The sequence below is a fragment of the Camelus dromedarius genome, chromosome 8 (assembly GCF_036321535.1).
Source record: "Camelus dromedarius isolate mCamDro1 chromosome 8, mCamDro1.pat, whole genome shotgun sequence".
In the NCBI taxonomy this organism is placed as follows: Eukaryota; Metazoa; Chordata; class Mammalia; order Artiodactyla; family Camelidae; genus Camelus; species Camelus dromedarius.
Window position 1 is genome coordinate 67,470,220 of NC_087443.1, and position 20,783 is coordinate 67,491,002.

The 20,783-nt window shown below is 36.1% G+C and overlaps 1 protein-coding gene across 10 annotated transcripts in view; it reads left to right on the forward strand.

Annotated features, from left to right (window-relative positions):
• VTI1A (vesicle transport through interaction with t-SNAREs 1A) overlaps positions 1-20,783 on the forward strand; it is a 334,543-nt gene that overhangs the window by 82,015 nt on the left and 231,745 nt on the right. The window contains exon 7 of one of the 10 annotated variants that reach the window (XM_031461757.2): positions 1,344-4,652. The exons of the other annotated variants lie outside the window; for them this stretch is intronic. Within the exon in view, the coding sequence (XP_031317617.1) occupies positions 1,344-1,453 (110 nt within the window). The 3' untranslated portion in view covers positions 1,454-4,652. Of the gene's footprint in view, positions 1-1,343; positions 4,653-20,783 lie in introns of those variants that run through there. 10 annotated transcript variants of the gene reach the window in all.

The following is a 20,783-nucleotide window of genomic DNA, read 5'->3' on the forward strand; positions in this document are numbered from 1 at the left end:
AGTTTTATCAAATTAGATATTTATATGTTATATAATACATATATAAAAGCTTGGGAACTTCTTACAGACTATAAAACCAAGACTACAGGGAGGAATAAAGGTGGGCTTTGTGGAGGTAAAGACAGATGTGGCTCATGCCCAGACAGAAGTCATCATGATGATTCATTTCCTGGGATGAGTCTGAATGGGTGCAGAAAGCACAAAGCAGGCACAAAGCATTCTTCCTGCCCTTGCCTCTTACAGTGATGTGGGGGGAGAAGTGATTATAACGGCACCATGTTGCCTCTGTATTGCTTGCTTCTCTGCTAGCTCTCAGCCTAGTCATGTCCAGCCAGTCAACAGCTCTGTGTTTTCATTGTGATGTAAGTTTACAATACTAATCATTTTGTTGTAGTATCAGAAGAAAAACAGCAGCTTTCAAAAGGAAAAACTTTTAGCACTTATTGGTCCCTTCTTAAAGACTGTGAAATGCAGGAGGAGATGTGGAAGAAACCAGCATGACTTTTGAAACAGCACAAAAGAGGGAAATGGTTTGCAATCTATTGGTCTAAGAACAAGTTCTAGGCCACAACAAGAATTTTCACAGTCTACAGCAAAATGAGAGGAGAAAAGTAGAAAGTAGTGTTTCTCTTATAAAGCAAATTTTATTAATTTGAAGAATTACATGTTTCCTATTTTGGGGTGCTAAAGGAAAGTATAGTTGTATAATATGATAGAGATAGTAGGTAGAAGTTATACATTTATTTTTTTTCTCCACCTGGAAAAATAACAGAATTGGCAACCCTACTTGGGTGCTTTGAAATGTTTCTTAAAATTTTACTTGGCCACAAAATCTTGAAATTGTTGTCTAATGTACTGGATTGGAGAAAGAGACAACAGTCCCGTTGCCTGGCTCTGCATTAATCAGCTGTGTAACTTTGAGAAATACTTAACCTCTCTTTACACATTCTTTTATTTGTCACATGGAAACTTGATGCTATATATATATAAAATGACCAGAAGGTTGTTATAAAGTAAAATGAAATCATATATATTCAAGTGCTTAGAAAGTGAATAGGGCTCTGTAAAAGTCATTATTTTTATGTTATCTTGAGCATAAGTGGTTATCTCTGAAAATTATTGGCAAAAGGTTTCAACAAAAATCTGTAAACTTTTCTTGATGACCGCTATTGACAAATACCATAAAAGAAAGTTTGATTATTTTATATAATCAATTGTGTTAGAATGGAATAGAAAGCATATTATTTTGACCACTAGTATCTTTCTAGTAAATAATGAAACTCATCTTCTAAAATTCTTGAGTCATCTTTGACTTTTTTAAAAGTTATTTTGTGTCTCTTTAGGAATAGCTGCCGAACAGAGCGACTCATGTCCAGAATGTACTTGGTCGGAGCAAAGGTCCACAATTATTTCTAAGTGCCATTTACACCTTGATGTGTTTCGAGTTTCATAACCAGTCTGGTTTCTTTCGTGGATCCCTTTCTATTTGAGAAAATTGATGAGGTTACAAGTTAATTGAACAGCTCCATTTAGAGAAGAGACAGATGGTAGAATGTATGATATTGAACTAGAGAGCTGACACTAGGACATTTCAATCTGAGAGTGACATCGAGAAGGACATTATCAGACTAACTGGCGAACTTCCTCAGGAATGACTCTCAAAAACCAGGCACTATGGTGGTCATATCTTGTAACTTCTTGTCCCAGAATCTGTGAATAAAAAGTGACTCTTCCTTTTTTCATTTACTACTAATAGTTAGGTATGACTCTTAGGCATGGAGATATCCATTTTGTTTGAGGTCAGGGAATTAATATTTAAAGCTGTGGATCATCTGCCCTTTATTCTGAAATTATGATAATTTTTTTCTCTGAAGTAAATATTCCAGCTTTACAATAGGCACAAAACTAATGGAAGCTGCAATGATTAATAAAAGAAATAGGCTGAAAGAGAAATTATACAAGGGCAGAAATGCAAGGCTCACTCTCTTCATTCAATGTTGAAACAGAAGATACTCATGACTGTCCCACCCTATACCCTAAATGGGCCCGGTGCACCTGAAACCATGAGGGGGGTTGTCTACAGTCAGTAGCCTCGCGTCTCTGGAGATGATCTGCACCATTTGCTAACCTTGCTCCTGCCATCTCTGAGTGCCCAAGCCTATGGGTCTGCACCCCTTCTCTCAGTAGTCACGGCAAGCCACCCAGCTCTGCTGTTCCATTTGGGCAGGGATCTCTGGAACAGGGTGCTATACTGCTGCCAGCCTTCCTGCCATGAGGAGAGGTTCCATCCCTTACCCAGGGCCCCGCAGGTTCCCCACCGTGGACTAACGATTGGACACACGTAGAAATAATACAATGTTTATCGAACACTTAATATGGGCCACACACTATTCTCAAGAGTCTGTATTTACCATCTTATTAATCCTTACCACAACCCTATGCAGTAATTACTGTTTTCTCATTTTACAGATGAGAAAACAAGATACAGAGAGATTAAGTTATTTGCCCACACTTATTAATCAAGCTAGGAAATAGCACAGCCAGACTATCTGACTCCGTGCTTGTAACCAGTAGACCACACTGAAATGTGAACGGGTCCCGCATACCTAGATTTTCCAGAGTGGCCTGTTACAGTCAAAATATTTCATGTTCTCACATCTGCTAAGTTCCTTTCCACATAATTTATTCAAAAACTATCGGATACTGTGGGCCATGTGCTGAGGATACAGTAGTAAACAAGATAGCCAACGTCCCTGTTCCCAGGCGGCTTATGTATGGGTACAGGCAGGGCAGTGAGCAGGGTGAGACAGACATTTTTTTAAAGTAATAAATAAATGGACAAGATCATTTCAGATGGTGGCAAAATGAAGCAGGGTATGAAAGAATGAGTAGTGACGTCGATATTCGGTCAGCTAGTCAGGGAAGACCTCTCAGAAAAGTGCCTTATAAGTTGAATCTTGAGCAACACAGGATGCCATCAGTAAGCAAATCAGGAACATGATTTGTTACAAGAGGAACAAGAGGAAAAAGCAAGCACAGGGCTCTGAAATGAGAAGGTGTTTGGGTGTTCAGGCAACAGAAAGAAGATCAGTATGGCTGGAGCAAAGGGAGCGATGGGTGTGGTACACAGGTTGGAGCCACAGAGGGTGCAGCTTCTGTGGGGCCCCAGGGCATGGGAAGGTGTCTGAATTAGACTCTTAGGGTGTAATGCCAGTGGAGAGCTTTCAGCGCAAGTGGCCTGATCTGAACTGCAGAGGGCAGGGATTGTAGGGGTGGAGTGGCAAAGGAATGGAAACTATGGTAGTTTTTTTTTTTTTTTCTTCTCTCTCTAGAAATCTTCACTTCAGGTAGGTTCTGAATATAAATGTACATTGTCACTTTGCTTAATTTTGTATCAGTCTAAAGAGGAAATGGGTCAATCCTGTGCTGCCCAAAGCGGGGCTCAGGACCACAGCATCAGCATCCCCTGGGAGCTTGTTAGAAATGCAGCATCTTGATCTTGACCCCTCAGATCTACCGACTCAGAATCTGCATTTTGACAAAATCAGCAGTGATACCCGTGCACATTAAAGTCAAATTAGATGTCCAGTTTTCAGTGTTAGCATTTAGTCTATGTCTGCTTGAACTGGATAAAAATCATCTTGTTGAATCTCAGATTATCTGTGTATACATGTGTAACTACACATGTGTGTAAAAATTCAGGCAGGTAGCTTGTACACTCAACACCTACACTCCCTGTGAAATAACACATATGGTCGTGTCTGTTAACACTGATGATGTTGGATATGAGCATGGTCTTACTTAGGAGCTATAATAATTGTCTGTCTTACCTTAGTTAGGAAAATGTAAGTAGGCAGTACTTGGCAACTGGAATGGTTAATAACCTATCCAGTAACCCAAAAGGGTCTACATTGTACCATTTTATTTTGTCAAAATACATTTTCCCCTCTATTTAACACCACTTAACATTCTTATTTTAAAATGGCTTGAGTTCATGAGAGGTGTAAAGGAAATAATGTATATAGGAAGATTTTGTAAATTGCCTCACCAAAGTATGGTAGTTTGTTTTTTTTCCCAATGGCGTATTTATCACAGCTTTTTACATATCTTGTTTCATTAGGGAAATGCAAAGGCAGATTTTCAGAGTAAAAACAATACCAATGTTATATATTTATAACTTATTTTCATAAAAGAAATATTTTCTACCTAAATCTCTCTTTCTTTCTCTCATTTGTATGTGTGTGCGTGTGTGTGTGTGTGTGTGTGTGTGTGTGTGTGTGTGTGTAAGGAATCCCCACCATCTAGTTAAGTAACATATTCATCACCTCACGTATTTTTTTTTGAAAAAACTTAAGTTCTCTTTTAGCAAATTTCAATTACATAATACAATGTTATCAATTATAGTCACCATATTTTGCATTAGACCCTCATACCTTGTTCATCTTCTAGCTGGAAGTTTGTACATTTTCCTCAATGTTTGTACCCTTTTACAAGTATTTTTTAATAAAAAATAATGGATTTTACTTCAACATTTCAATGCTATATTATAGTTACCTAATTTTAAGTTGCAGGTATTCCCCATTTTAGGTATACTTCCCCTTGGCTATTTTACATGATGGGTAATTTTTGCTTTCTATGATTACCTCCTCAAATTTTTCATTCATTTGACCAGATAGAGTTAGTCAGAGAAACATATGGAGTACTTTATTCCCTTCTGGAAAGCAAACAGATCTTAGAATTATAGCATTTTAATGAGAATTAGATAATTTGTGTATACCACTATTTGTATTTTGCCTCTGTCTTTTTCAAAGAGTTCATACAGAAAAAGCAATCAATAGTGGTATCAGCTTACATTAAAATAAATCAAACAAAATATTTCATGTTCAGAAATCCAAAAAATGGATTTACAGTATGAGGTTCCTTTAAAAAAAATCCAAACAAATGCGTTTACAGTATGAGGTTCCTTCCTTTACATCTTTAATTGTCTCAAAGTGTTGGCTGAACTACTGATGGGTTTTCCTGAGACTTTTATGGGTTATACAGGGATTATGGTGCATGATCCTGCAACTTTATCATATTCCATCTTTTGGCTCTTGATAAAATATTGTTATTTTAATTAACTCACTATAGAACTCATTTAGAAATTTTAATCAGGTTTGGAAGTAGCTATTGAGACTAAATTTTTACCAAACTGAGAGGCAGTCATTTTCTTTATCATTTTCAGAAGTTTCTTCCATATCTACTGACATTTTCTTATTCTTCCACCTCTTCCTCCTCATTATTATTAATCCTCTTTCTTCTCTTTTTCCCCTTCCTCCTTTTCCCCCTCATTCTCCTCTTCAAGAAATACTTTGAGTGTTACTATGCTAGATACAATGTAATAATTTGATTGAAACATATAAATCCTTGAATGTATTAATTTATCATCTACAGAAAAGAAGAAAGGGTAAAACCATGCACAATAATAAAACCTAATGGATCAAACTATTTTTAAGTTATAAGCTAGCTTGGAACAGAGCTAACATCTCAGGAAATATGAAAAAGGTGTGCTTTTTTTCCCCTCCATTTACTTATAAGTCATTTATAAGACTCCTGGGAAAATAGATCCAAAATGTGTTAACTATATGTTCCTTGCTTTTAGAACTGTTATCAATTGGTAGAAGAATAAATTTCTGATTCTGTAATATTAGTGGGCGTGGTATAACATTATATGAAAGAAGGCAAATATTGTATTTCACTTACTCAACAAGCTTTCCTTGAGCTCTGCTGAGTGTCAGGTGCTTCAGGGATGCAGCGCTAGAAAGACGAGATTTTCCAGTCTTGGCTTATCTGAGTAGAGAATGTTCTGTCTCTAAACACTGATTCAGATTTTTAACCTAAGTACTTTTGTTTAGGCACAGATTGGAATTCCATGTTCAAACTATTGCAAAAATAACAAAGTAACACTTTTTATTATTCTACAATATAGGAATAGAAAATGGGATTATACAATTGGGTTGATATTAACCATCCATTTTATTCAGCCGTATGTTTTAGAGGAAAGATTTTTGCAGAGAAATACTAAGCTTTTTGATAAAAAAAAAAGTTATCTCTAGAAAAAGTTTCTCTCTTCATCATTTTGGGTGATGGAGAGAGTAGTTATTCTTTCAGAATCTTAAAGGTATCTTTGCTAGAATAGGCATTTTTTTAAATGCTGAGAAGAGTTACTTGACCGTGTCCTGTGAGTTTTTAAAAGTCTACTCAGTGGTAAAATAATCATTTTTGATGTATAGTTATCACTTACTTTATAATTACAACCCTATTGAAGTCTTACATCTCAAAAAGCTGTGGTTCTGCTCTGAAAGAACAGAGGAGATTGTCATTTGGGGTGAAGCTCTTAGAGAATATCGTCAAGTTGTGCTTAAATTTACTTTGTGAGGTTCTCTGAGATGTTGGTGGGCTCCAGAGTGATAAGAAAAGGATGTCATTTAAACCCTATTTGGAGAACCTTCTCCTTAGGTGGTCCCAGGGAATCCATAGGGTTCATTTTTAATCCATTAAAAAGTATTATACTCATCTTTAAAGGTGTCTTACCCCATAATGCGTATCACTTTTCCAGTTGGTTTGTAAGATACACGTGAAGCCATTCTTATTCTGTTGCATCTCTGTGAGTTGAGAAAAAGAATGACGACCAAAGCCGATCGCTAAAATGCCAATTTACTTTCAAATATTACAGTGAAGGACGGTTAAGCTTATGACCTTGTTGCACTGTGCTTATATAACTTTCCTTGGGATTTTTTTTTAATCAGGTTTATTTTCCCTTTGAGTCTGACTTCTAGTGCCCAGAAGTTTTCTTTTCAGCGGTGTTTATGTATTTAACAGAATTTTCTGAGGTGGGTGCTACAGAATTTTCACAGCATGGGTTCACATTGGACTAAGACTTTGTATATGACTTGTATCAAGTGGAAAACTTGACGGGCATGAGCTTTAAAAATGGCTTTTTTTGTGTGCTCTATATTTGAAGCTTTCGTCTGTATTTCCTGTTGGGCTACAGTGTTTTCCAGCGTTGCCATAAGAGAACAAAGTCAACATTAAAAAATAATTTTTTTATTGAAGAATATGTTTTTCCAAGTAAAGTCATTATCAAAGAGACTGTCATGGTGGGTCATCATTCATGTAGGGCGCCGTGTTGCCCTTTTGCATCTTGAGATATAAACTCTTAAGTCATAGTTAAATAAATATCTATTTATTTAGAGAAAGGAAGAAACCACCCTAAAGCCAGACAAGGGAAAAAGCTTTTTGAAGACTGTCCCTTTTGGAGGAAAATAAGGATGTTGGGTAATCTTAACATTATCTTCCATGTTGATAAGCTCATCACAATCAATTGCCTAAGGTCCTGATCCACATTAAAAGGTTGATATTTATGTCCACATGAAATACACCATTTAAATTCAGCTAGTTACCTTTATTTCCATTTTCAATGCTATTTGCTGCACATGGCACTTGAATAGGGCACAGTGGAACCTTAACATTTATTCAGACAACAATGATAAAGCCCTAAGAAATTAGAGTTAGGATTTATTAGACCTGGACTGGGCTAAATTGATCTCTGAAATAGCAAGAAAAATACTGCCTTAAAAGAGTATTATTAGTGAGATTTGCATTTGGGAGTAAAGTTGGGGAGATAATCAACCCACCTGAAAGGGAAAACAGATTTTTATGTAATTTGGGAAGGAACAGACCCTGGCCCCATTCTAGGCACTTAGAATATAAAGTTCCTTTAATAAGCTGGGTTTCTTGGCAAAATATTTATGGGGAAATACACAGCTATAAATCCCCATAATAAATATAATTAGTGTTTTTGAAGCCAGGTAGAGGAAGTAATTAAGTCTATTTCATAGTGTCAGGGAAAGACAGAATAGATGAGCCTTATGGAGTAAATACAAGGTGAGCCAAGGGGAAGTGGGTAAACCACGGGCAAAGTCAGGCTTTGGGGCAAATAACATGGCTTATGAGAATTTCTAGAGTCTGTCCTATAGTGTATCTAATGCTCATCTTGGTTATTAAGTATACTTGAAAGTGACAACATTTATTTGAAAAACATTTTCCCTCAAACTTTTTATTATTTCAGAGTAACCTCTCTAATTAACCTATCCATTTTAATAGTCAGATGTGTAATTATTTTAGGTAATACATTGTGAAGATTTTTAATGCTTTAAATTATAAACTTTGGTCGTTTTTAACCCTGTGTTATATGCTGAAAATAACAATGCTAGTATTAGGAATAACATTGTATAATCTGCTTTGAAAATTTTAGACTACTCTTAGTACATCTTTTCACATCTATTGCTTCATTGTATCAGTCAATAAATTAGCTTATCCAAAATGGAGATTATTTGTTCAGATTGAGGAGACTGATCCCCTGAATACTTACCTAAATGCCATCAATTTTCACCAAACAGAATGGCTACTAAGTTTTAGCTGGTTTCATGTTTCCCTCTTCCTCATTAAGCATGTCTATGAATTATCCAAAATGGTCTATACTCTACACAAACTTGTTGATGATTAGAACCTGTTATTTCAAACAAACAAACAAACAGAACCCTGTCATAAAAGGCTGCACAAATTTAAAGGTGTTAACATAGGACTTTTACAGCGTCATCCAAATTTTTCACGTAAGTGAGTTAAAGAGATTGACTGGAGATACTTTGTTAATATAAAAAGGAGACCTTTTTTTCCCCAAACACTATGACTCTAAAAGGAAAGCATGAAGATGGACCAAATATCTTATTGCCTCGCTGATATTGCCTGCCAGCTGTGAAGTTTCTTACTGTAATGAATCCGCTCATTTTTATTGCCGTGTGCAAGGTACCGTGCTTCATTTTTCTTCCTACTTGGATTTCCTGTAGAATGCACACCCCATATAGTTCTTTAAATTCACACTGGTGTGCGAACAAGTCAGTCTTTCTGTTCTCTCCTTTGTTAACGGTAAACCTTGTGGAGCAACAGTTCTTTCGTGCCCTCCGTGAGTTGCTGGACTCTGCTCAAATTAAACGCTGGAAGATTATCAGCAGGCTTCAAAGGTGGAGTGTACCTTTCTCTTTGGCATTTTTGTGTAATGTTGTCTTGATCTGGAAAATGCTAACAAATTCGAGCAAACTAATCATCTCACACCCACCCCTTGTAAACTGGGACTTCATGTCTACCACATAAAAAGTAGGAAGAACACATGTATAATTTTTGCTGTCCTTGGAGGATTAAAAAAAAGTTACATGCATAAAATGCCTCAGAATTATTTTTTAATCCAAGCACCAAGTCAGATCACCTGACTTCACCTGCAATGAAACAAAATGGAGCTTTATAACTAGACAGACACAGGTTCAGATCTTGGTTCTGCCACTTAATAACTGGGGAGCCTTGAATAAGTTCCTTCACTTTTCCATGTCTTCATTTCCTCATATATAAAAATGTTTGCAGGTCTTCTATGTGGAGGGTGTTGTGAGAGTTACACGAGATAAACTGTATAAAACATCCAATGCCTGTTAAGTCTATCATAGGTTCTCAATAAAGGTTAGTTTCCATATGTGCTACTTTGCATAGTAACACTAACTGCTGTGACAGATACACCTCCAATACCCCAGTGGCTGGATGCAGTAAAGTTTCTCACGCTGAGGACAGTCCAGTGCACATATTCCTAGTGAGCAGATGACCTTCCAGGCAGTGATTCAGAGACCCAGGTTTCTCCCATTCTGTGGCTCTGCCCTGCACCAGGCTTTAGAGGCTTCTACAGTTTGCCAGCTGCCAAGGCAAAGAGAGTATGGAGAAGGCACACCCGCTTTTAAAGCTCCATGGGCAGCAAGGGCCCCACGTTGATGCTACATCCATACCACTGGCAAGAACTGGTCGAATGGTGCTACAGAGTGCAAGGGGGCTGGGAAATATATTTTGATTCCAACTGGACAACCACTTTCTCCTCACAACTTCATAGAAAAGAAAAGAAAGAGCAACTATAGACAACTATAGATGGGCAGTTGATCTTCCTCTGCCATACTGTTCATCCATGCCCACTTCATGGCCTCATAATTGATCAATTAAAACCCTGGCTTGTAGCAATATGATGGGACAAGATGGAAGAGTAGATGGCTTATGGGTCAGGTCAGTGGTTGTAATCTTCTAGAATTTGTGACAAATGAAACTTTCTCTCTTTTTTATGTAGGCACATTAACGAGTCAACATCATTTGCTTTCTTTTCTACCAGGCATTTATCTCTATTCACTTCTCAAATTTATATTCCTTAGATCTGTAACAACAGATAATTCTGCTGCATGTGTTTTCATCTAAGTGTTGACAATAGATACAAGTCAGCAAATTTAGTTATACCATTTCTAAAGGATGTTCTTGAAGAACATTGCACACTGTCACAGCCACGAGAGACATAAGGAGACATGGAGACTAAATGTCATGTAGTGTCCTGGATGGGATCCTGAAACATTAGACAAAATGCCTAAGGCATTAGATAAAAGCTAAGGAAATATGAACCAAGTATGGACTTCAGTAAATAATAATTATCAACATTGGTTCATTAACTGTGACAAATACATCACAGTAATATAAGATGTTAATTATGGGGGAAACTGGGTCTTAAGTATATGGGAGCTCTGTATATCATAAATTTTCTGTAAATCTAAAACTGTTCTAAAATAAATACTTTTTAAGTGCATTGCAATCACGGTAGTCATCATATTTATTGAATGCCCATAGTGTAATGGTGTCATTGCTGCAGACCTGGCCTCTCCTTTCTAACTTTTTTGTTGCCACTGTCAATAAGTTGGCCTTTCCAGTAACTAAAAGGACTTGTGTCTGTTTAAAGCACCTTGCCCAGGTTTTGGCACTAGTAAATGCTTTAGGAATGTTTGTTTCCTCTTTCTTTCTTTCCTCTCCCTCCCTTGTGCTTTTGTAATTCTGAAAAGAACAATATGAATTTTTATTTGGCTACTGAAAGGATCAGGCTAATAAATTACTCAATTTTATGACTCCAGGAAATATAAGATATACCTGGGGGCCTGGTCCTAACTTCCCTGTGATTCATTGCCATGTGCCATCTTTAAGGTGTGTAAGAATGTGTAGACCATTTTGCTTATTAAAAGAACAGTAGTCAGTATTTTTTTTTGCAGTCTGAAAAACACAACAGACTACATCATGATAATAACAGTGGTTACTATTTTTATCTCTTCTGAAGTTCCTAAAGTGTTATTGTTTAATTTTACAGTTAGAAAAAGAATTTTTCTGTATTTAAAAGTGCCTAAAATCTATTCTTGAAAAATTATTTCACATCATAATTTCTCAAATATATAGACTTACAGAGAGAGAAAGATTCCATATGTCAATACCATGAAGAGGTAAAACACTTGTAAAAACATAATTCTCAGTTACTTTTGTTTCTCCTTATTCAACTGCCCATATTGTGTAATACAGGGATTTATATCCACAGGTCACTGTCTCTGAAAATTCTATAGTAACAGACTTTTAAAACCCTACATATATGTTTTTAACTTCCTTGGCCTGTTTCTTTGGATTATTCTGGCATCATAATAATGATTTCCTGATTTCTCCAAACACAATTGTACCCATTTCAGCAATATTTATATGTGAAGGGAAGTGAAAGTTGAAATCTAGATTTGTTGACCCTTGAGATCTTTTATTGACCTTAGTAGGTATTAACTTTTTTAGATCAATAAGAGCTATTATTGACCTCAAAGAAAAGTCAATATCTGCTTGTTAATTTGCAGCTTGGAAATGCTATACATTTTGTTCTTCATTATTACCCTACTTATTTCAGCCTTTAAAAAAAAAAAGTCTACTGTTTTTGCGAAGAGATCATGTCAAAACATTTTGGTTTTGGTGTTTAAAGAGATAATCACTGAACATGGTAGTCATTTTACTTTTTTTTTTTTATAGTTTTTTGGTGTTTCATTTTAGTTTTTTTAATAAAATTACTAGCTGAGAGTCATGCTGTTTGGGAAAGTGAAGTATACTTTATTATTTAGCATAGTTTTGAACATGTGAGAAACAATTTTAAATAATCTATAGCTCATGTCAAGACTATTTGGACATGTATATATGAGAAATGAAAAGAAAGTTAAATTGGAAATAAGTAGTCTGAAAAGCAATTAGTTAATAACGTTTTTTGCCTTTCCATGTATAAATGAAAAGATCAGTGGAGACGAATGTTCAGCATGTGCTTTTTATGGGGATAAACTTTAAAAGCTTTTAGGGAAGGACTTCTTGGGTGGGTTTGAATTTTAGAGGCCTGTGCTTCTAAAGTTTTATTAAGTGTTTAAGTTTTAAGTATTGGTAGAGAAGTGGCTTTTCACATCATCGTTGTTTTGTATATTAACATGGAAATGTCAACTTTTGCATAACTTGAAATGTCTCAGAATTGCCTATTGCTGAAATTCAAATGTCAGAACAATACTTCTGCACATATATGACTCTGATATTTCAACTCTAAAAACCTCATAAATGATTCAGTATCACTTTGGCCTTGTTATGATAGAACTTTAAAAAGCGGCAGAGCGATTTAAATCTGGTTTAACAAGTGGTAGTCTCATTTAGTCCAGGCCTAAAGCACTAATTTCTCAAACCATTAATGCTCATTAGTCTTTTTTAAGAAATATGTTACCATTTTGATGACGAATTTGAGTTTTAAAGAGAATTCTTCCAGTATTTTGCACCATTGCAAAAATGAAGCTATTTCCTTTTTGAGCAACAGGATTGGTTTATATCTTACCCCAATTTGTGGTATTAGTTCATTGTCATGGGGTCCTCGATATTTAAAAAAAAAAAAAAGAGGATTTTTTTTTTCCCAAGAGATGAATGCTTTCTAGGACATAAATAATAAATCAAGTCTAAATAACCTGTAGAAATAGACTTTCTACTATTAATTTATTCTTCCAAGGTTTATGTGGCATCTGTACATTTAAAATGTTAAGTTTTAGAGCTAGAATGCACCTTAAAGATGATAAACCTGACTTTGTAATTTTATACAGAAAACTGAATCTTAACGTCTAGCCCCTATTTATTGCTACTTGGTTTAATTTTTTATTTGAAAATCTCAGCTGTTGTTGGCCATTACTGGTATATTAATAGTTTGAAATAAAATACCTTTACTACTCCCATAGTTTTATATTAAGTATTTCCTTTCTAATGGAAAAAAAGCTTTCCCCAGGGGAACTTTATCACTTGAAGTGGCTTAATTTCATACATGTTCCTAATGGCCTGTTTTACTTCCTTTTCTACGATATGAAGTTATGACAATTAAAATATGCCAACATTTCAATATGATAAAATTGATATGCTTGGGGTCTTACTATTCTAGAAATAAAAAATGCCATTAGGGTCATAGTTTGGAATGTGTACCTTGGCGTGTTTCATTTTTCCTCTGCTAGGAGATTAGTGGAAAATAAGCTCTGTAAATTAAATTTTATTGCAAAATTATCTTCCGATGTTCAGCAGTGAAGATAATATTGAGTGATAAGGCTGGAGTGGATTTTGTATAAAGCAATTACAGCATGAAGACCACAATCTGAATGAAAAATTGCTCAAGATTTCCTATAAAACTTCATTTTGGAATATGTTTAAAATTGTCTCATTTATACAGGTGATTATAACACTTAAGCTATACTGCAGTTTGAAAGCAGTGTTACTGAATGGTGTTAATGACCATTATCCATGAGAGGTACAAATATATATATATATATTTTTTTTTTTTCATACTTGGAAAATTGTTATCGTTTCAAAAAGTCTCTCCATTACTGGAGTTCCTTCTCCAAAGCTTGCTTTATCCAGTAAACCCATTTTTCTCTTTAGGTAACTGCATATGGAAGTTAAGATCAAAATGCCCACTGTGTATTCACCTCTCACCTTGGCTCGTGTAGAGAGGGACTTCTATTCCACGTCTCCACTGTATAGTTGTATACTTGGTCCTTTAATAACTTCATTCACACCTCAATTCTTGATTTTGGCCTTTACATAGTAATTACAAACAAATAAGAGCAAAGACATTGTTCTTGAATTATGTAGAACATCCTTGGTTTGAAAGGGCTTCGTACAAGTAAGCTTGAAGAATAAATTATGTGTGTGTGTGCGTATACACACGCGTGTGTACACCTCCCCAATTCTAGTTCATATGTATTTCCTGACCATATGTTCTTCTTTCCCATCAATCAGGACTCATTTAGTAGGTGTCTGATCTGAGCAAGTTAGTGTCCCGAGGTACCAGAATGGTGGAGACAGATTACGTGTGTGTTAGCATTGAGACTCCATCCCAAGGAATTGGACATCCAATAGTAGTATACAGCAGAAATTATTAAAGGGATATGTTTGTTACCTGATGTGCAGAGAATCCTGTCATCCTTTAATTAAAAAGAAAGAGAGCCATCCCCTTTAATAAATAGTAACCAAAGAAAAAAAATATAATTCAGAAGAAGTAACTTTTTACTTCATACAGGGAGCTTGGAAAAGCTAGCTTATTGATTCAGTGCACATAAATACTTACCATGCAGCCATTGCTTTCAGCAGTTCATACAGCTAAATTGACTAAAATGCCGTCATGAATGAAGACTATGGAGGTTTATCAAGATGAAAATAGCCCATTAAGAACTGATCTGAACCAGTTTCGAGAAGCAGAGCCTGAGACCTGGCCCGTGAGGTTTGGTTAGGAAAAGTTCACTCAGTGCTGGGCATATACCAGCTCCACAGGCCCCAACTTTATTAGTGTGGCGATAAGCTGATTAGGTCTTGTCAATCAAAGGTGCCCATATCTCAATTGAGAGACACACTCTCTCTCAATTTTTCTTTAAGCATTGAAGCAGGCAACAAAGAGAGAGATGTGTGGTATGCATCCCCACGGTTGCCACCATGCAGGGTGCAGGGGTCCTGTGATGATGTGATGACTGTATTAAAGAGTACATCAATTTGTTTTAAAGTGTTTTGATTTTTTATGGTGGCATCAAGAGAGAGAACATTGTGGTTGCAGCTTTACTAGAAAGCAAAGAGTTCTAGAAGAAGAAGAAAAAAAAAAAGTGTCCCTTTGAAGCCTACCAGCGCTTTGAATCTTGCTGTGCCAATGGGCGCTTAAGTGTTCCTATAACTGGCAACCTCAGAGCCACCATCAGCTTAGGAACTACCTTCCTTCCCAAATTATTCATTTAGAGAAATAGGAGAGAAGTGTTTAAATTGACCTAAGCGATATTAATGTTTCTCGTCCACAAGTTTTTATTTATTTGGTCGATGATTTAAGATTTTGGATGGACATATGACATATATGGTTATATTGATGTACACTGATTCGGTTGTAAAGAACAGAGATGCTTCTAAATGTTCCCCAAGCACAGATTGGTAGCATTGCTCCATTTAATTGTTTTATACACAATAATGAATGCCTTGCTTGATCTGTGTGCAAGATAAACCTGGCTACTAAATATAGGCTGTCAAAATGGAATTCTGTAGGGCTTCAGCCTGAGACCTCATCATCTAGTCAGTGTTGAGAAAAACATAGAGCGGTGGTGTAGGGGGAAAACCTGGCCTTTTGTTCTTCACATCTGAAGTTTGCTCACTGCAGGCCTCCTTCGCACTTCAAATGCAACAACAGAAGGAAGCCCTTCCTCCCCTTCCCTGGCTCTCCGTGCACCCCTCAGTGCTGCAATCCTGCGCAGCCACATTGCCACCGTGGCTTATCTCTTCATCAGCTATTCTTCCCATCACTCCATCCATTTCCCACTGACCAATCAGGCAGCCCTCCTGTGAAAGACCAGTGCTTAATTTCAATAAAATGTGGATTCCGTACACAGATCCACAGCCATTCTAGATGTTGCTTGTCACAGAACAGAAAGGCGTTCGTGCTCCCCAGACTTGGATACCTTTATTAGGCGTCCCATGAGAAAAACCAAAATTCTAGGCGATGAGGACAGGACTAGTAATGGTAATTGAAATGGAACGGGTATTCTATTTTATACAGCGCCGATCAGACGGCGTGCACACGGTGATAAGGAGGTGTGCGTATCATGCACGTGGGTGTGAGTGTGCTCATGGGTACCTAGAAGGAGGTGTCCAGCTTTCAGGACATGTAAGCTAGAAAAAACTGGTTTGTCACTGGTTCTCCACTGACCCAGATAGAAGTAAATGCAATGATGACTCTGTTCCCAAGAATGTGTGGTCCAGAAGTACCTTCTGAGTTGTTAGAAAGATTAAGGTCAGTAATGCCTGGAAATAGGTGTACTTTTAATAGATACAGATTTTCTATTCAGGATTTTTTTTTCTTACGGTCAGAAATTTTATTAGTGCATTTATCTTAATATCAATAAGGTCTCTGGAATACTCACTGATTTTTTTTCCTAAGAAAAAGTTAACATGCAACTTTGCAGAAATATCTTTTAAAAAATATATATCTATACATTCACATATTGGATATATGTGTACTTTGCACCTGTGTGAGGCAGTTGGCTAAGCACTTTCTCATTGCTTAGGTCTGCAGCTTAATGTGACTTTTTCAGAGAAGCCTCTCCTGACCACTCCACCCTCATATCCCATCAGGCCCCTCCCTCATAGCACTGACCCTAACTTATAAGGGTAATCCAGTAACTCATTTTTCACTTGTCTTCTTGAGAAGAGCATAAGCTTCCTGAGGGGCAGTCTGATGGAAAGAAATGGGCTTCTCTGTTCTTTTGTTACAAAGGAAAGTGCTTATTTCCGCAAGTTTCCCACTAACCTTTAGCTTTACAAAAATTATAACCATTTCCCAGACCACTTTTAAGGAGATATATTGTGGCTTTGTGACATTTAAGAATTTGGCTTTGTCTCTCACTGGTGAAATTCTTAACACATTCAAGTAGTTCTCTCAAAAATACCATTTTGTGTGTGTGTGTGTTTTCCTTTCATAATATTACATTTTGCTCAGCAAATTATCAGCAAAATGATAATTAAGAAAAGTGTACTGTACGTAAGCTCGTCCACCATGCAGCAGCCTACTCATTAATAAGCATTCGGTGGTAAAGATTTTAAGCCAGTAATGAGTATGGATTTGCTTTTTAACTTACTGCATATTTTAGTGTTGAGCTTTGTTTTTCTCCACTATTTACCAAGTATGATTTCATAAGTTTACTTTGGAAATTGTTTTCAGACTATAAAATTAATGGTGAAAATTAGGTTGCAGTTTGATTATGTTGCCTTATCCTGAATCTGGGTAAATTGTTTGTCTCACTGAAATCCTGAAACAAGGAGCCTGGGGAGAAATGGTTGGACTAAAGGGCATTTGCTTTAGTAGCTTTGGCACTGTGTAAACCTCAGTTTTCCACTTCATTATTTGATGAGTAAAGCAAGTAACCATTTCTCTTTTGCTGCTCATAAGGATACAACAGATACTTAAATTATTCAACATTAAGCTGTGAGCATCTTCGGTTTATAGCAATGGTTTCAGAAAATTACTTTTTTATTTAGAAGCTTAACTCAAAAGGGAGTAAGATATTTTTGTATGATTCTCTGATCACTGATAGCTGAAAACCGCTATTTGAATAATGTTGGGAATTGCACACTGAAATAGATCATGCTTAGAAGCAGCATTTGAAAAAGCACCCTCCAAAAAAAAAAAAAAAAAAACCAGACTCTTCAGAGAGAGAATTTAGGGATACCTTAAAAATATATGAAGAATATTACAAACTAAAGACTGCTGTCTCTTATTTCTCCCTCAGAAATATTTTCCATCAATAAAGAAATACTTCCTGAGTTGCCTTTATCATCAGTGTTCCACTACCCGCCCCCAAATTTGAAAATCTATCATCAAACTCTCTTTAGGAGGCACTAGAATTTACCAGTGCCACTAGACATTCTTGCCTGGGGACAGTGCTTCTTTATCTTATAAAATAAAGGTAGGAGGAGTATTCTGAGTCACTTGATGAACTTTTCTTCAGAAAAAAAAAATTTTTAAGTAAATAATGTCAGATGCTTATTTTTCTGCTTCTCAAATGACCTTTCAAGTAGTTGTCATACGGAATAGTCCTGAGTTACTGCTAGTTTATCAGGAGTAAACAGACATAACTTATGACACCGGAGGTTTAAAGTATCATCATTAAACTACCAGAATTCAAAAGCAGTGATGTTTTATTATTTAAAAACAATTCATATTTTCCCATATTCTTCCTTGAGGCATTAGTATTTGTTCAAGAATTAGAGGGCCACGATCTTCTGTTTCTTTATGTTTACCTTGCAGTTTTTGGGTTTTTTTTTTTTTTTTTGGCAAACTTTCACTTCTGAAGATAAGTACGAAATGTAGTCTATTTAGAATAATTCAGTAAATATTACCTCAGTATTAATTCTCTTTTAGGATACTATATTTTCTTCAGGAACAAATCCTGGGTAACTTCCAGAAATGGAAGGATTTAGAAAGCAGTTTTATCTTTTAGTGTGTGTGTGCGCACACGTATGTGTAACTATATAAAATAGATTTTCTTTTATAACAACATCTAAGTGTCTCTTGATGCAGATAGTTTTATCACAGCAATCACATGTTGTAGGGAGCTCTTTTGTACCATTAATAATAAGTAAAACACAATCATCTTTTTAAGGGAGAGAAAAAGAAGAGGGGAAAGGTGGAATTTGAAAAGGGGGAGAAATCTGTTCCTATTCCTTCCCTGAGGCTGAACTGTTTATCACTCTATCCTCATTCGATAAAAGTGAATTTTATAATAAAATTTTCCCTAATCGGGGGCTGTCAGTGGAGGTGTCTTATCGCTGAGAGGAAAATGACACCGATCCTATCGGAAAACAGAAACGATGTCACCATGTTCCCAATCACGGCTCTTCAGCCCCCATATCTACCTTCTCCACAAACACCAAGCAGTGCTTTTTACATAAGAACATCAAAACCCAGCAAAGTCATTAAAATTGCACCCGCGTAGAGTTGCAGGGACCAGCCGCACTGGCGCAAAATGGGATGTGGGAAAACAGACTCTCTAAATGTGCTAATTCCATTGTCACGTGTTTACGGCTTAATTTTAATCAGTTAAAAAAGCCACACATTGCAATAAATTGGCATTATCTTCTGTGACACCAGAAGACACAGTTGGTTCAAGGATTTAGAGGGTCACTGGCAACAGTATATAGTATTACAGACAAAGTGTTTTTACGCTTGAACTACGGTAGCTAAGGTACAATCCCCAGTTAAGACTGCAAACAAAGACCATAACCCACAAGCACTAGGTTCAACTTGCAGACCACCTTCGTCCTTGATGGACTTTGTATACAAAACAAAGAATTTTGAGAATTTTTAAAAGAGTAATTTATTCATCATATAAAGAAATTTTAAAGTATAACTTTGCAGTGCTGTGGCCTCATTGCATACTTGGCAGCAGACCAAATGGTCTTTCCATAGGTACTCTGAGTAGACTTGTTTTCCAGTCCTGATGTTTCATTGACTGTGTTTACATTGACCATTCGACTTGCGAGCCTAAACAAAGATACATTAACACGCTTGAGGAAATGCAAACAGAAAACAGTGTCATTGACAATTGTTGAAGGCCAACAATGAAAGACTGTCTCTAATGGTCTTAATTTATTAATGTCAAATTAGCACCAATATATTTTTACACAATTACGTTCAGAAATTACTGAAATAGAAACTGCTAGCAGGTTTAATTTTAATTTTTTCCATGGGGTTATTCTTCAGATATACATATCTCTATTTGAAAGCAAAATAATCCCTTGGGCATGGACTGGCTATTCTGCATAAGAATATCTAGTTTTTGGACAAAAAGATTTATTTTTCCGTGGCAAGGCGTCACTTCAGTTCTCTAGTCTAATATTTTAGCTTTGTAAATTGTCAATACATTTACAGTACAGTTTTTAAACATTAGACATCATCAAGTTTATTTTAAAAGCCTAAGGTGATTAAAATATCCACAGACATGTTGAGAATTGTCAAACCTCTGTGGTTTAAATAACAGTGAGTGGAAAAAATCCCAATTTCATCCTGAAACTAGTTTTTTTTTAATTGACAAATCTGACCTTGAGAGAGGAAAAAAAATAAAAAGTACAATCATAACTTTTATAGAATGAAAAGAACTTTTGGAATTAAATCATTTGGCAGTGACTGAAAAAATAAACATTTGAGTGGCTTTTGTTTTAATTTTATTCAACACTATTGGTTTCTTTATACCAAAAGCAATAGAAAGGTGAAGTAATAGTGAACCAAACAGAAATAATTTTTCAGTGCATTGTGCTTGTCTTCACTGCAAGTTTAGTTTTCTATAGTCAATGTCAAATTGATCAGACTTCTGCTGTGTGATTGAAGTACATTAAAAAAACACCTCACATTGTGAAGTTAAAATGGTTAAGTTGTAATGTCATTGAAACAGTTTTTCTGATTGCACTCACTTTGCCACAGAGGCTGTCTGAGTTATTACACTTCTTCCATGTTTAAACAGCTTGAGTAAATTTACAGGGTCACTCTTTTTTTTCCCCCTTTCTTTCTTTTCTTTTCTTTCTTTCTTTTTTTAAATAATAGAGAAAAGGAATGAGTGCACATTTTGAACACAGTTCTTTTCTCTGCTCTGATTAGCAGCCAGCTCTGTATGAAGGGAGAAAAGAAGTTGGGAGTGTTTGGGAAGAACTTATATGATGGCTCTTGGTTTTTTTTAAAGGGGAAAATAACAGAAAAAATAACAGAAAAGTTAATTGTGTACAATGACATTCTGGCTTTTGTCACACATCTAAAAAGTGGTTTCATTGATTTTGCTCAGACTTTACTAGTA